The 13,805-nt window shown below is 45.5% G+C and overlaps 1 protein-coding gene across 1 annotated transcript in view; it reads right to left on the bottom strand.

Moving 5' to 3' along the window:
* The window catches only part of Plcl1 (phospholipase C like 1 (inactive)), a 281,502-nt gene that overhangs the window by 51,005 nt on the left and 216,692 nt on the right, over positions 1-13,805 (bottom strand). The window contains exon 2 of the mRNA XM_038315536.1: positions 629-3,103. Within this exon, the coding sequence (XP_038171464.1) occupies positions 629-3,103 (2,475 nt within the window). The remainder of the gene's footprint in view (positions 1-628; positions 3,104-13,805) is intronic.

Genomic DNA, 13,805 nt, shown 5'->3' with positions numbered 1-13,805 from the left:
CGCACACACACATACACATGCGCATCAGATGGGTATGAATGTCCCACACAGGTACCAGAGGACAACCCAGGATGTCCTCTTCTCTCTCTTTCCACCTTACTCTTTTGAGAAAGGTTTTCTCACTGAACCTGGAGCTAGACTGGTGGCCAGCAAGCCCCAGGCACTTCCTGTCTCTGCACCGCACTGGGCAAGGGGTTACAGGCACATCGGCCACACACAACTTCTTATATGGATACTGGAAGTTTGAACCCAGGTCCTCACGCTCACACACAAGTGCTCCTAACCAGCTGAGCCATGCCACCAGCCTCTACCCACACATTTCATTTTTCACCCTCTCCACACTGTTTATTTACACATTCCTGTCAATGACTACGTGCTAAACATACTGGAAAGATACCCAGCCTTTTGCTATATTGATGCACCACTAACTGGCCAAACTCTGCCTTGCACTCCCAATCAGCAACCACCTGCTTTATCACAGGAGACAGGGAGCATAATTCGGCGGTGCAGGGATCGGCACGGTATTTCCAATCATCTGCAAACCAGCCATTCGTAAACCACAACAGTCGCGAGTTTCAATGGGTGTGAATTAAAGAGGCAGTAGAGGAAGGTGGGGCTGTTTCCCTACCTGCATGTTCTCCCTCATGTCTATGGCTTCTCGTAAGGGATGAACGGCTATTTTGAATATATCGTCTATGGTTTTAAGACCGATATTCCTGAGCATGGTATATTCCCGGACTTTCTTGCCCATCCTCACAGAAAGGCTGCGCTTCTGGGCTTTTCCTCCTCCGCTGCGATTGGTTATCGCTATGTGGACAAAAAGGGTCACATGCTCCATGATCTCCCCCACAAAGGAGCGCAGGGGTACGTGCCGGTATCCGGGTTGCAGGCATTCGAACGGTATCGTGTACTGCCCTATAAATTCATCCCCGATGTAATCATCATCCAAAACCACAAAACGGACCATGGTCAGCTCAGGGAGGTTGACTTGAAACTCGAAAGTTTCATCAAAAATGGGATTATCGCTGTTCTGCTGGACAGTCTTAGTCCTTTGCTCGGAGCAGTCGGCCGGAATTCCATGAATCTCTACACAGACGTAGGGGTCGATGACATCCCCTTTGGCACAGGCTCCCTTGGGCTTTGGAAAGTTCTGACCGCTGATGATCTTGATGTGAAGGACCAGGGGAGACACTCCGGGCACAACGCCCTTCGTGTTCGCGCTGAAGTAGGAAACCTCGTCCCGCATAACCGACGGCCTCAGGACATAGCCGCACCCTCCGTTTTGGAGAAACCAGCCCGTGTGGAGGTCCATCATTGGGCCCGGGGTCTGGAAATTCATGGCGACGATCTGACAGCCGCAGTTCCAGAAGTCCTGCGGGTTGGGGTTACTGGAATCTATCCGCATGGCGCTGGGGTAGACCCTTGACAAGAACCTCTTGTTGTAGTTCACAAAGTCCTCCGGGTATTCGTTGGCGATCCGGCTGGCCTCCGTTTCGCTGAAGGAACAGATCTCCCAGTAATTCTGGGTTTTCATAGACAGTTCAAAATCCCTGTGCTGGACAGATTTACAGATGGATACCAAATCAGAGAGCTCCCGGCAGAGCCAAACGTGCTTCTGCTCACCGTTGTAATCCCCGGACATCCTCCGCGACATTTCGGCCTCTTCATCCTCATCCGTCACTTCCCCTTCCAGCAGATCCGACTCTGCGGGCAGTTTCTTTCCCTTCAGGATGATCCTATTTTTTAGTTTTTCCGGTGACGGGAGGTAGGACTCGGACGGCAAAGGCGCCTCTGTGTAGAGTTTGCTGCCGAACACCGTTTTCATCTGCTGGACCATGACCCTCTGCTGCGGCAGAGAACAGTGATTCCCCAAGCAGAGAATGAGAGGATACTCGGAAGCGACGAAGGCAAACTTATTTATCACCTCCAGAACACTCCGGACGGAAAGGGGCGTGGCCATGTTGTTCCTATTGCAGAGGATGGGCTCATCGTCTGAACCGTCGCTCACGTCCAGCTCGATGCTCCGGCACCCCATCTTCAAAGCCCTCACGTACCCGTTGATATCGGCCGGTCCCCTGAACTGATCTTCTATCAGGTAGGTGTTGTGAGAGGCATTGATGTAGTAGTGAGATATGGGTTGGGTCATATCTTGGGCGACCTTCTTTTGTTCTGGATCAAAGATGTCACATTCTGGAGATAATAAATACTGGGTAAAGCCATCGATTGCAAGAAACCCTTTCTGGCGTCCCTCTTCCGAAAGCTCGTATCTCCTAATGATGTCCAAGCACATATCCTCAGTGATGTGGGGGACCCCTTGCTCGGCTTCTAAAAAGAGCATGAGGTCATCCGCATCCAGATACTCTTTGTTCTTGGATATCTGCACCAGTAAGAAATACACTTCCGGCCTGGTGCACAGTTCACAAAAAGCTTCGCAAAATTCCTCCTCAGTAACCCGGGTGGTCAGTTTTTCCTTGCTCTTCTGGATTTCTTTGAACTTCAGCCTGATCTTAGACTCCTTCAGTGTAGGGTTGAGTTGTTTTATGAGCTCCACGGAAGTGTCTTCCAACATTATCCCGTTCCCGTCGACATCTGCGGCTTCAAACACGGTTTTCAGCCACATGAACCGCGGTGTGTTCTGGTTACCTTCCATAAAATCAAGCGGCTGTTTACTGCGCGAGACCAGGTACCGTAACCCTGACACCCAGATGTTTGCCACATCCGCCGAATTGGCAACCAGGTCCAGAGGCTCGTAGTTTTCCCCGTGGAGGATGGAGAAGGCGCAGTCTTCACAGATCTGGTCCGCAAGGCCGTTGTTTCTGAAGGTCTCTGTGTTCTTCCCCAGCCTGATCTCCTTGATGGCAGAAATATCCAGCTTGGCTTTCTCAAGGTCTTTCTTGGAGGGTTCCCAGCGTAGCGCCTGGAGGTCGACGTCCAGGGTGAAGAACCGGTTGTAGATGCGAGAGTTGGGCCGCACTTTCTTCAGCTCGCAGCCAGCCTGCATGAAGCTGATGCAGTCGCTGGCGCTGCTGATCTTCTTCTCCGAAGGCATGCTGCTGAAGGACACTGTCTTCTTCCTGCCGCCACATTTTTGGTTGGAAGGATCCTACAAAAGAAGCAGAAAAGACTGATCACTCTCTTTCAGGAAACTCAAATTCAGGAACTTCTCAAATTCCGTCCAGATTGTGCGGTCATCCGAAGAGAAGCTAGCCTGAGACTGACCTTAGCACTGTATCGGAAGATAGGTTACTGAGAGAATTCAGGTCAGTAGGCTCCAAAGGAGACTTAGTTTACAAATGGGTGCCCTACCAGTTAAGATAAATATGAAGACCAAGACTCAGCTTCAGTTCACTTAAAGTGATAGTAGGGACAATTTCTTAAGAAAGCCCACCACCAGCACATGAGACAGCATCTACCAGGCTGTGTCCACAGGTCACACATCCTGAGGCTCCTCCCTTCTCACTATCATCCCTCCTCAGCTGCAGGTCCTGTCCTCTGAACACTCATAATTGCAAGGTGATGATTTCATCTTTGTCCACTGCCCCTATCGCTACCAAACTCAGATTTACACTGAGTGTCTGACCCTTTCCACTTGAAACTGGATAATTCTTCATTTTAATCAAGTTTAATAAGGTTCCCCCACTACATTACTAATTCAAACTATCCTCCCAGGGACATATTTCTAAAATACACATTTAATGTGCTTAGGGCACTCGGTCTCATAAGCACACCAGGGCGGTGTTGGAATCTGAAGGTTTCATAGGGCGTTGTCCTCAAGGCAAAAATTAGACCTTAAGTTTTCTTTATTCAACTCACTATATATAATACCTGGGATAAGTCACTTAACCTCTCTGGATTTTAATTTCTACGTCTCAAGTAAGACTTGGATGTTTATATTATGATTCAACGTTATCGCGATACTCAAAAGAGAAAAGCCCATGCCTGTTTGGTTTGTAAACGGCAAGTCCTTATTAAGATTCTCTCCTGGAGATTGTGTGTCTTTATCCATGGTGCCTCTAGAACCAGCCACGGGCATCCGCTGGAATATTGGGAGTCAGCGCGAAGTCAACTAGTGTTTGTCTCCTCGGTATTTAAGAGAAACCTTCAACAGTTTGAGACATCCTAATGCTGTCACCACGGCCGACACTGAGAAGCAGAAGCAGTGCAATCTGGGCTGTCTCCTCGCCGGCATCTTTTAAAGCACGGTAGAATTCACCCTCCGGGGCAGGAGCATCGCGCAATCCATCCAGCGCAGATAAGCCTGTCTATCCTAGGTTCTTTAAAGGCAGGGTGATTTATTATGTAATTGGCTAAAACTCTTCAGGCAAAAGGGAAATAAATTTTGCTTTGCTTATGGTACGCCGGTGGGATGATTCATCGACTCAACCTCATATCAGATCTTCAAGTGACACAGATATAAATTACCCAATTTCGGTTACAGAACGCTACCCCCGTGTTTCTGCGGCATTTTAAAAACTTGGCTCCTGCTTTCCCAGAGAGTTGCTATTTTTAATTATCGCATGGTAGTCGATTTCCTCCATTCTTAAGTTAAAAAAAAAAAAAAAAGCAATGGTAAAAATCTTCAGCTGTTTCAACACAGATATTCCACTAGAAACACACTTAACTTCATCACGGCCCATGCGCTCAGAAATATCAGATGCTGTGTGTATTTTTCCACCCCATCAAAGCAGGACCCTAATGGCACCGCTAACTGAGATTACTCTTCCAAGTAAAATAAAGGGGAAACGGAATTGTGGGGGTAAATCAGACTGTTATCCAGCTCTCAAGCGAACCATTTGACTAGCCTTTTAGACTAAAGAGAGCTTCATGTGAAAAAATAATTGTATATGAGCTCATGTTCCAGATATAATTGTTGTCAGCAGAGCCATTGAACCTGAGACAGTTCCCAGCAAACCAGAAACGGGGGATGAGGGTTCCTCTAAATGCACATTGGTTCTTTGATACTATGTGAGCAACTTCAGGAACGTACTCTGTGGCCTGAGACTCTGCTCCTGGCTTGAGAAGCCACTTATCTCTGAGAACAAATGGCCACCGCGAGAATGGCTTTCTTATATAAGCCTCTCCTCTTCGTGACGATAGCTCCTGAAATCAAGTCTATGCCTCTAGTGAGACAAGATTTCAAGAGAAGAATGCTTCCTATCAAGTCTACCAAAGGATCCACCTGCTCCATAATGCTAGGTTCTTGCCTGGACTTGAAAACCATATGTGATTATAAGTTATATCCCAAAGTGCCTTAAAGCCTGGCCTCTGAGAAGGATGTGGCTCCCATGTTGTCATCCCACGAGAGACAAGATGCAGTTATCCGAGTCCCCAAGTGATCTAGACATGGGCCGTGCACGTGTGAAGAAGCTATTAGTCTGTCTAGAGATGGCCGCAGCCAAGATCATTCCAATTAAAATATGCTGGAAGAGAGTCAGACTGCTGATTACTTCTCCAGTTCTGCCATAGAAACAGCAACGGCTTCCCGGACAGCGATCCTCGGGCTGTCACTGCAATGCTCTAGCTTGGGCAGACTGGGAGCAGGAGGAGTAGGGACACTATTTGATGTACTGCTGGACAGGGAGACTCGAGTCTCTTTTGGAACTGCTTGACTCCCAGGGCCTCCTGGACAGTGCCCTATAACTCATACCTGGATTCACTGCAATAATACAATTGCAGATTGTAGAAGGAACGGCGGGGCTGTGTCCCGCCACCCGGCTAGCTTTATCCAAAATAATTATACGGAAACTGTATTCTTTTAAACACTGCCTGGCCCATTATCTGTAGCCTCTTATTGGCTAATTCTCACATCTTCCTTTAACCCATATTTAGTAATCTGTGTAGCACCACGAGGTGTGGCTTACCAGGAGAGATCTTAACCTGCGTCCATCTCGGAGAGGAGAAGCATGGAGACTCACTATGGTGACTGCCTGAAGCTCTCCCCAACTCTGCTTCCTTTTTCCCACAATTCTATTCTCTCTACTCTGCCTACCTAATTTTCTGTCTCTTAAAGGGCCAAGGCAGTTTTCTTTATTAATTAACCAATGAAAGTAACATAGACAGATAACTCTCCTCCATCATTTCCCTTGAAATGATGTTAAAGGAAGATGTGAGAATTAGCCAATAAGAGGCTACAGATAATGGGCCAGGCAGTGTTTAAAAGAATACAGTTTCCGTATAATTATTTTGGATAAAGCTAGCCAGGTGGCGGGACACAGCCCCGCCGTTCCTTCTACAGCAGATTCGTCCTAGAGAAGGGAAGTAGCTTGATAAACATTAACGTGTTGGTATGGGACTCCCCTGTTGATAAGTCTCCACACAGCTATTAACAACGTGTGTCTGGTCTGCAGTAATAAGTGTATTGTGAAGCCCAGCCCTGCCAGCGCTTGGGCAGGTTCCAAGAGGAGCCAGGTTTGGTCTCCGTCCAAGTGTGCTCTTTCCAGCTTTCCCCCAGTTAGGTGATGGAAAGGGCTCCATCACCCAGAACATGTATCTAGAGATTCCGATAGAGCGAGTAAATGTTAATTCTTTCCAAGGCTAACTTTCCCCCCTTTGAGTAAAGGCAAAAGGCTAAAGTCTACTGGGATAAAACAGCCCCGCGTGATGTTATTGCCTCCTAAGCCAAAAGCTGGCCTCACAGTCCAGGAGAACACAAGAATCGGATGGGGACCACAGTCCCTTCAGTCTCCTGGAATTCTCATTGATGTTTCCAGATGATCACTTTCTGCGGAGCAATCACGTTTCTAAACAATAAAAACAAATAGGCCAAATTGGGTTTATATGGCCCCTGAATCCTTGATTTGTGTTTTGTATTTATAGTCTTTGTAAATAAAGCTGATACCTTATAAAGGATTTAACCCATCAGCAATAGAAGAGCTTTACATTCTTTTAGTATGAGATAAACAGTCTACTCTTTAGGTAAAATAATGTATTTATTTACCTAAAGCACTATTCATAGTCCATCCACATGAAAAAGAAAGTTTCCATATAATCCCATGCTTTTAGCACAAATTTTTAACCTAGAAATAACTTGGAAATACTGGGTGGGGGGGGTAATGAGATACTGTTTTAATTGTTTCTCATTGTCTTCTACATTTTTTATATATCTTATTTATCTTACTATTTATTTTATTTATCTATGGTAAGGAAAAGAAAACCAATCTGATTAAATGAGAATCCTGCTAATACAAGTGTAAAAGATTTACATCTCTTTAAACATATTTCATTAAACTAAGGTTGGGAACGGGGTAGGAGGGCGTTCACAGAAGCTAAATTAATAAAATTGCTTCTGTAAACCCCCACTGGCATTTACTCCCGTTTGCCATCTAACAATATTAATATGCAGCCACAAAAGAGGAAAATAACTTTTCCTCACCATACTCTGAGAAGACCCAGAAAGACAGTCTATCTGGTGAAGCATGACTTTAAATCTTGTTCATAAAAAATATTGTTTCAGTCAGATAACTTTGGGGAAGAGCCACACTGACCCAAGAGACAGTGTGAATGTCTAGCCTGACAACCCTGGGTCCTGCATGGTCAAAGGAGAGACCTGATTCCTAAAGATGGTCCATACATGTGCCATAGTACATGAGTCTCTCTCTCTCTCTCTCTCTCTCTCTCTCTCTCTCTCTCTCTCTCTCTCTCTCTCTCTCTCTCACACACACACACACACACACACACACACACACGTATATAAATGCAATGAAACTTTTTTGAACAAAGGTATAATAAGTTTTCTCAGTGTAAGACGATTTGTAGGTTTCTATCTTGAGCGAGAGGCAACTATAAATGCTATTACATGGATCGTGGCATACAAGGGAGGTAACACTAAAGAGGAAGTGTTCCTTTGGGATAGTTTGGATTTTAGATGACTGGGAATAGATGTAGCTATCCAGAGGAGAGCTAGCTCCAGAGGCTGATCTTCAGGGGCGCTTCCGAGTTGGGAGTTATGGCTGACAAGATGTACTGCCCACAAACTAACAATCTTGAGAAGTGGCCTAACCCACAGGATCACTCAAATTTAGAGGCAGAGCAAAGAAAGAGATCTAAAATGAGGAGGAGGAGGAAGACGAGAAGGAGGAGGAGGAGAAGGAGGAGGAGGAGGAGGGGGAGGAGGAGGAGGAGGAGGAAGAGGAGGGGGAGGAGGAGGAAGAGGAGGGGGAGGAGGAGGAGGAGGAGGAGGAGGAGGAGGAGGAGGAGGAGGAGGAAGAAGGGATAAAGATGTAAGAGCTCTCACAAAAGCCAAGACCTAAAGAAAGGGTTGAACTATTTGATTTACGGTAGTTCCCTGGATTCGGCAGTAAATACATTGCAGCTAAATTTAACGAGAGAAGATTCTATATTCCATACAGAATAGCGAAGACCAAACTGCAGCCATGAGAAATGCTGAGATCTGAGGAGAGAAAAGCAGTTGCCAAGGTCCTGTGGTGGGAACAAAGGCCGGATGGGATACTACAGGAAAATACAGAATTAGCCCCAGATGAGACTTGAGCAACCGGCAGACCGTATGATGAGCACCTCGGCTCTCTCCACGCTTGCGGACACAATGCAGTGGAATCCCGGGTTCTCGGTCACACATTTCCCTCACCCGCCCAAGTACACATCAGTGTCAGGCAACCAAACAGTCAAGAAGAAAAACCTTAACTCTCCCTAACTTCACACGGAGAGGATCACACCACTAATTCCACATTGAAACTTGCGAAGTCGCGTTCCCGCTGAAACAGATTACTTAATGGCTACCATGCCCGAGTTACTGTTGAAGGCACGTGACCCACGCTGCGCGCAGCGCAGTGGCAATGAAGTCCGGATATTCTCCGGATCAAAGAGCGGGAGTCTGGCCCAAGGCCATGAACCGTGAGCTTCCCCTGATGGCTCAAATTATGAAACAGCCGAAAACTGCTTTATTAGCCGGACACAACACGTGTTCCAAGTCACCGGGAATTAAGGCAATGCTCAGCGCATGCGTGCCCAGGTAACTTCCACGGCTGTGTTCAATCCCACGTTTCATTATTAAGTGCAATCCATTTAATGATAGCCACTGATGGTTGCTCTTCCCAGAAACGTCACAAGAGACAAGGAGGAATACAAATTAAAATGCAGGGTGCCGTCAGTGAGGCGCTTCCTACAAGTTAAAATGCAGGCGCGCTGGTGACGCTGTACTTCGTCACTCTTAAAAGATTCTCAGGTGAAAGCTGACTTCCTACCGGCAACTCTGAGGATGCGGTGTATAGCGGGCCCTTTTCGGCATGGATCCTCAGGCCTTTTGATTTTGTTAGGAGGAGGAAGCTTCCCCCACGCTCCACTGGTGTCCTTAGGAGACGACACTAAAAAGAACCGCTAGCCCGAACTCTTCTGTGCGCTGTCTATCCCGCGATGGTTTTCCTGCAGGATCACTGTGATCCTGCACACCCTGTGTCGTTTCCAACCCAAGGGAGATTTTCACAAAGATTCCCTCGGCATCAACCATGGGCTGTGTGTTGGGCAGTGATTAATTCATTAATTAGTGATTAAACTCATTGTTTCTGAATTGATCCCTAAGAAGACCGGAAGAGCAAAATCAGTGACACACCATTATCTCCATGTTTGAGACGTGAGGTTCCTCCATTCCCCCCTAGATCATGATTCTCAGAGATCAGGAAAGATATTGGCTGAAATGATTAGGGACAACAACAAAAATAGAAAGACATCAACACAAGGGAATCTGAGGAACGACACTAAAGGAGTCTGAAGTGGGGTGGTTGTGCGGCTTTGCAATTCAATGAAAGATGCGCTCTGATCTGATCTAGAGCCGGAAAAGGAATTTATTAAACACGGAAAAGTCCTTTAGCGTTTCTTCCTTACACAGAGGAAAAGTGAACTGGCGTCTCTCCTTGAACTTTCTCTAGGGCTCTTCTTTTCTCTCACACATTTGAGAAACGAAGTGAGTAAAATCGACCAAGTCATATCATTACCCAGCAGTTCTTACACGTAGAAACAAAGTCTGTCACTCCTGTTGGGTTTTTTTTAAAAAAAAAATTACTAAAAAAATTAAACTTCATGGACACGAGGGGACCTGGCGAGAAGAAACCAGGTAGAGACTCCCGCCTCCAGACATCCGGTTTCTTCCATGCCATTTCTGTCTCCCCACAGCATCAGGACACAAAGCTGCAGTTGCTGACAGCGGAACATCCCTGACCAGCCGGCTTTCTGTTCTGTCCGATGTCCCCTCGAGTCCACAGCACACATGCTGGCTCCTGTAGCGGCTTCCAGGGGCTCGGTTCTCACTTCAGCCTTCCCCTCTCGTCCACACACAACTGTCAAGGGCATTTCCGGGCTGCATTCAGCCCACGTGACCTTTTCGGTATCCCAGCTGCTGATACACCAATGAGAACAAAGCAGGGAGGTGCCGAGGAAGGTCACTGAACCGGGACCGTTACTCAGCATCCTCTGAGGAAGGGTTTGTGGCTATCAGTTCTACCCCTCCAGGATGGGGAGAGGTCTGCCTCACGCTCAGATGCGCTCCATCTAAAACGTATCAGAAGCCTGTACGACTCCTCAACAGAGATGCTAAGAACCAAGTGGGCTTGGAGCCTGAGACAGGACTGTGCCCTTCCCCAGGAGACCTTGTATAGCAGGACACGGGAGTTCTGGCTGGCTGGCCTTTGCTGTTTCCCCTGTGAGGATGAACTGGAAGCTATCTATATGGAAAACAAGACGCTTTGTTTCCTTCAAAGTCCACACCGATGTACATCTAAATGTACACTCTGAATAGGTACATCTGTTACAACTGTACATCTTTCAACAAATCACTGCAGAGATTAAATATGTCACAGGCATTTTCTAGACATAAGCAGACAGCATGGTGCATTTTTGGGGCCTTCATCATAAGTCTATGTATTAATTAGTAGGGACTCCCTCCTTCAAATCCATGCATAATTTTGCTTTTAATCAGTCTAACTAATGTTGCATATTTACTTAAAGCACTTGATTTGAAATTTAAAATATTAACAGGAATGGAACATTATGAAATAGAGTTCATTTCACGAACATTTCTGACAAGAGTTCCCTTTCGGTTTTTTTTTTCCCCATGGGCTAAACAGAGAAGTCATAAAACAATGCTTCCTTCATTTTCCTTGTGCTTTCCTGTTTGATTTCTGGAATATTTACCCTCAAATATGAGAAACAATGCTGTTTACGTTAACATCAATGATTTTGAAATTTAGATACATTCTCTAGTGACGTCACTTTGAATAAGGTATATTTAAAATTGGAAGGAGAACGGCCAGTGTGTTTCAGCACTATGTGAATTCCACCATGTGTTAGCAGCGCCTATTGCTGGGACTGATACAGACATAAGGAAACTAAGTACACTGACTGCACTTAGACTAGCTTACGTGGAAATAAGGAAGGTAGTCAGCCTGGCTTTAGAATACCAAGTTCTCCTTAATCAGGTAGAACTTGAAGACTGATCAACTTCCAGGAACTTGTGGCTTCCTGTACAACATTTGATAAGAAAAGATTATAGATTATATGTATCCCTTATCATTCCAATCAAGGAATAAAATATGTCACTATTAGCCTGTTACTTAGAGATAGAATCGGCACTATGTGAGAGTAAACACATGGTTTCCACTTAGAAAAAGTCACAGCATATTTTAAAAACGAAGAATTCACTTAAAAATATTTTATATCTCTGACTTGAGACGATATTTTATTTTGGTGATATGCAAACTTAAAAAATAACGGAGCAACCTGAACTCATCTTTCTCTAACTCGGAAAAGCTCAGTCTAGTCTAATAAATAGATGTGAATCTTTAAATAGACCTGTTTTATAAAGTCTTGGGATGTAACATTTCTGACATATTAAATCCTTAATAAAAAATATGTCTAGCTTCCTGCAGCACAATCCTCTGAATCACGCAGGAAATAGTATGCCAATTCTCCTGACTCAAATGCTATGTGTAAACTTGGTCTTATTGCTTTCTCCTTCAATGAAAACAGAGTATGTTCACTGGGATTAGCTATTGTGTGATATGAATTCTTTGGACCAAACAGCCAGCGTGACCTGACCATCAAGATGACTCTGATTAGAGGCTTCAAGTTTGACACAAAGCTTCTGAAATGGGCTAAACCCGTCTCACACTTTAATCCCGATTGGATAGCATTCCCTTTGATTAAGGGACCACCCACACCTGCCTGTGGGCAGGGACCAGATGGCTGATCACAGACATTCTGACCACAGAGACCTCTTTCTGGTGAACCCCGCCTCCAGCTTCTCAGTGAAACAAATCTACTCCCTTAATGTAGAAAAATGTAAAGAGAAACTGTATTAATAAAGGTAGTTCTTCTCTAATATAACAAAACTCATAGCCTATAAATACTGAGCTGATAGAAAGGACAGAAATAACTAAATTTCTTCTCCCTGATTTCCCACAATTGGGAAATTAATGAACATTACTCAACGTTATCTCTCATTTTGTGTGACTTTGGCCAAGGAATGTTCAACGTCTCTTATTTTGAATTTGTCAAAAATAATACAATAACTCCTGACCAATTTAGAGACTGCGTTAAGGGGAAAGGAGACACACTGTCATACAGAAAGCAGAGCTCTCTGTCGGACAGGATACGGAACTGGTCGATCCGCCTCGCTGGTGAGCAGAGTCGCCTGTGTATCAAGACAGCAACAATGCTTCATAAAATCAGGCTTATTCCAGGAATGTAAGTCAGGCAACAGGGGGAAATTCATTGATGTACTTCAGTAAAGAGGCTCAAAGGCACAGTAAGTCAGACAGAAACGTCAACTCTACCTCCCACTGGACATTCGCTAAAGCACACTGGTCCCTAGAAAAACCTTCAGTGAACCTGAAAAAGATGAAAACTTCCTTAACATGATCCAGATACTTTCAGAATTCTGAAGAAAACAAAAAAATTCTCACTCCGGTAAAAATAACAAAGCAGGACACAGGTCCCTCTGCTTGGATCAGAAGTCAGAATGGTAAAATCACAGCAGTGGGCGGGGCCAGGAGATTCACTGGAAAATCAGACATGCATGTAATCCTGGCATGTGTAATGTGAGGCAGGGGGATTAGGAGTTCCAGGTCATCTCTGGTCACGTGGTGAGCTGAGCCCAGCCTGGGCTATATAAGACACTATCTCCAAGAATACAATACACACACACACACACACGAGAGAGAGAGAGAGAGACAGAGACAGAGAGGACAGAGACAGAGACATAGAGAGACAGAGACAGAGAGAGAAAGACTGAGAGAGAATTTAGTACTGAAATATCATGAAGGAGGTGATACTATTAGCAAACGACAGAATTACCCAGAAAAATCTCAAAGTATCAACTAAAAAGCTAATCAGAACCAATAAAAGTGAATGAATGAATGAATGAATGAATGAATGAATGAATGAATGAAATTTATGTCCTGGCAATGCTGAAGCATGCATGGGCGGCCCGTACATAGCAGTTCTATCGAACTTGTCCATATTGGGTTTCAGAGTCTAAGTTGATGAGGACAACTGACCAGGTCTCTTCCTCAAGAGGGCGCCAGATCTCATTACCGATGGCTGTGAGCCACCATGCGGTGGCTGGGAATTGAACTCAGGACCTCTGGAAGAGCAGCCAGTGCCCTTAACCGCTGAGCCATCTCTCCAGCCCCCTTGACCATAAAAGTAACATTGGGAAAATGCAGCAGACAGACAAATGAGCGCTTGCCTTACACACACCCTTGGTGGTGGGGAGGGGGCTGTGGGGATGTCTGTTCAGATCAACACCATATCCTAACAGGGAGGAGAGTGTATGTATTACAGGACGTGGAAGCTTT

Source organism: Arvicola amphibius, chromosome 18 (genome assembly GCF_903992535.2).
Source record: "Arvicola amphibius chromosome 18, mArvAmp1.2, whole genome shotgun sequence".
In the NCBI taxonomy this organism is placed as follows: domain Eukaryota; kingdom Metazoa; phylum Chordata; class Mammalia; order Rodentia; family Cricetidae; genus Arvicola; species Arvicola amphibius.
This window is presented reverse-complemented; position numbering and strand designations above follow the sequence as displayed.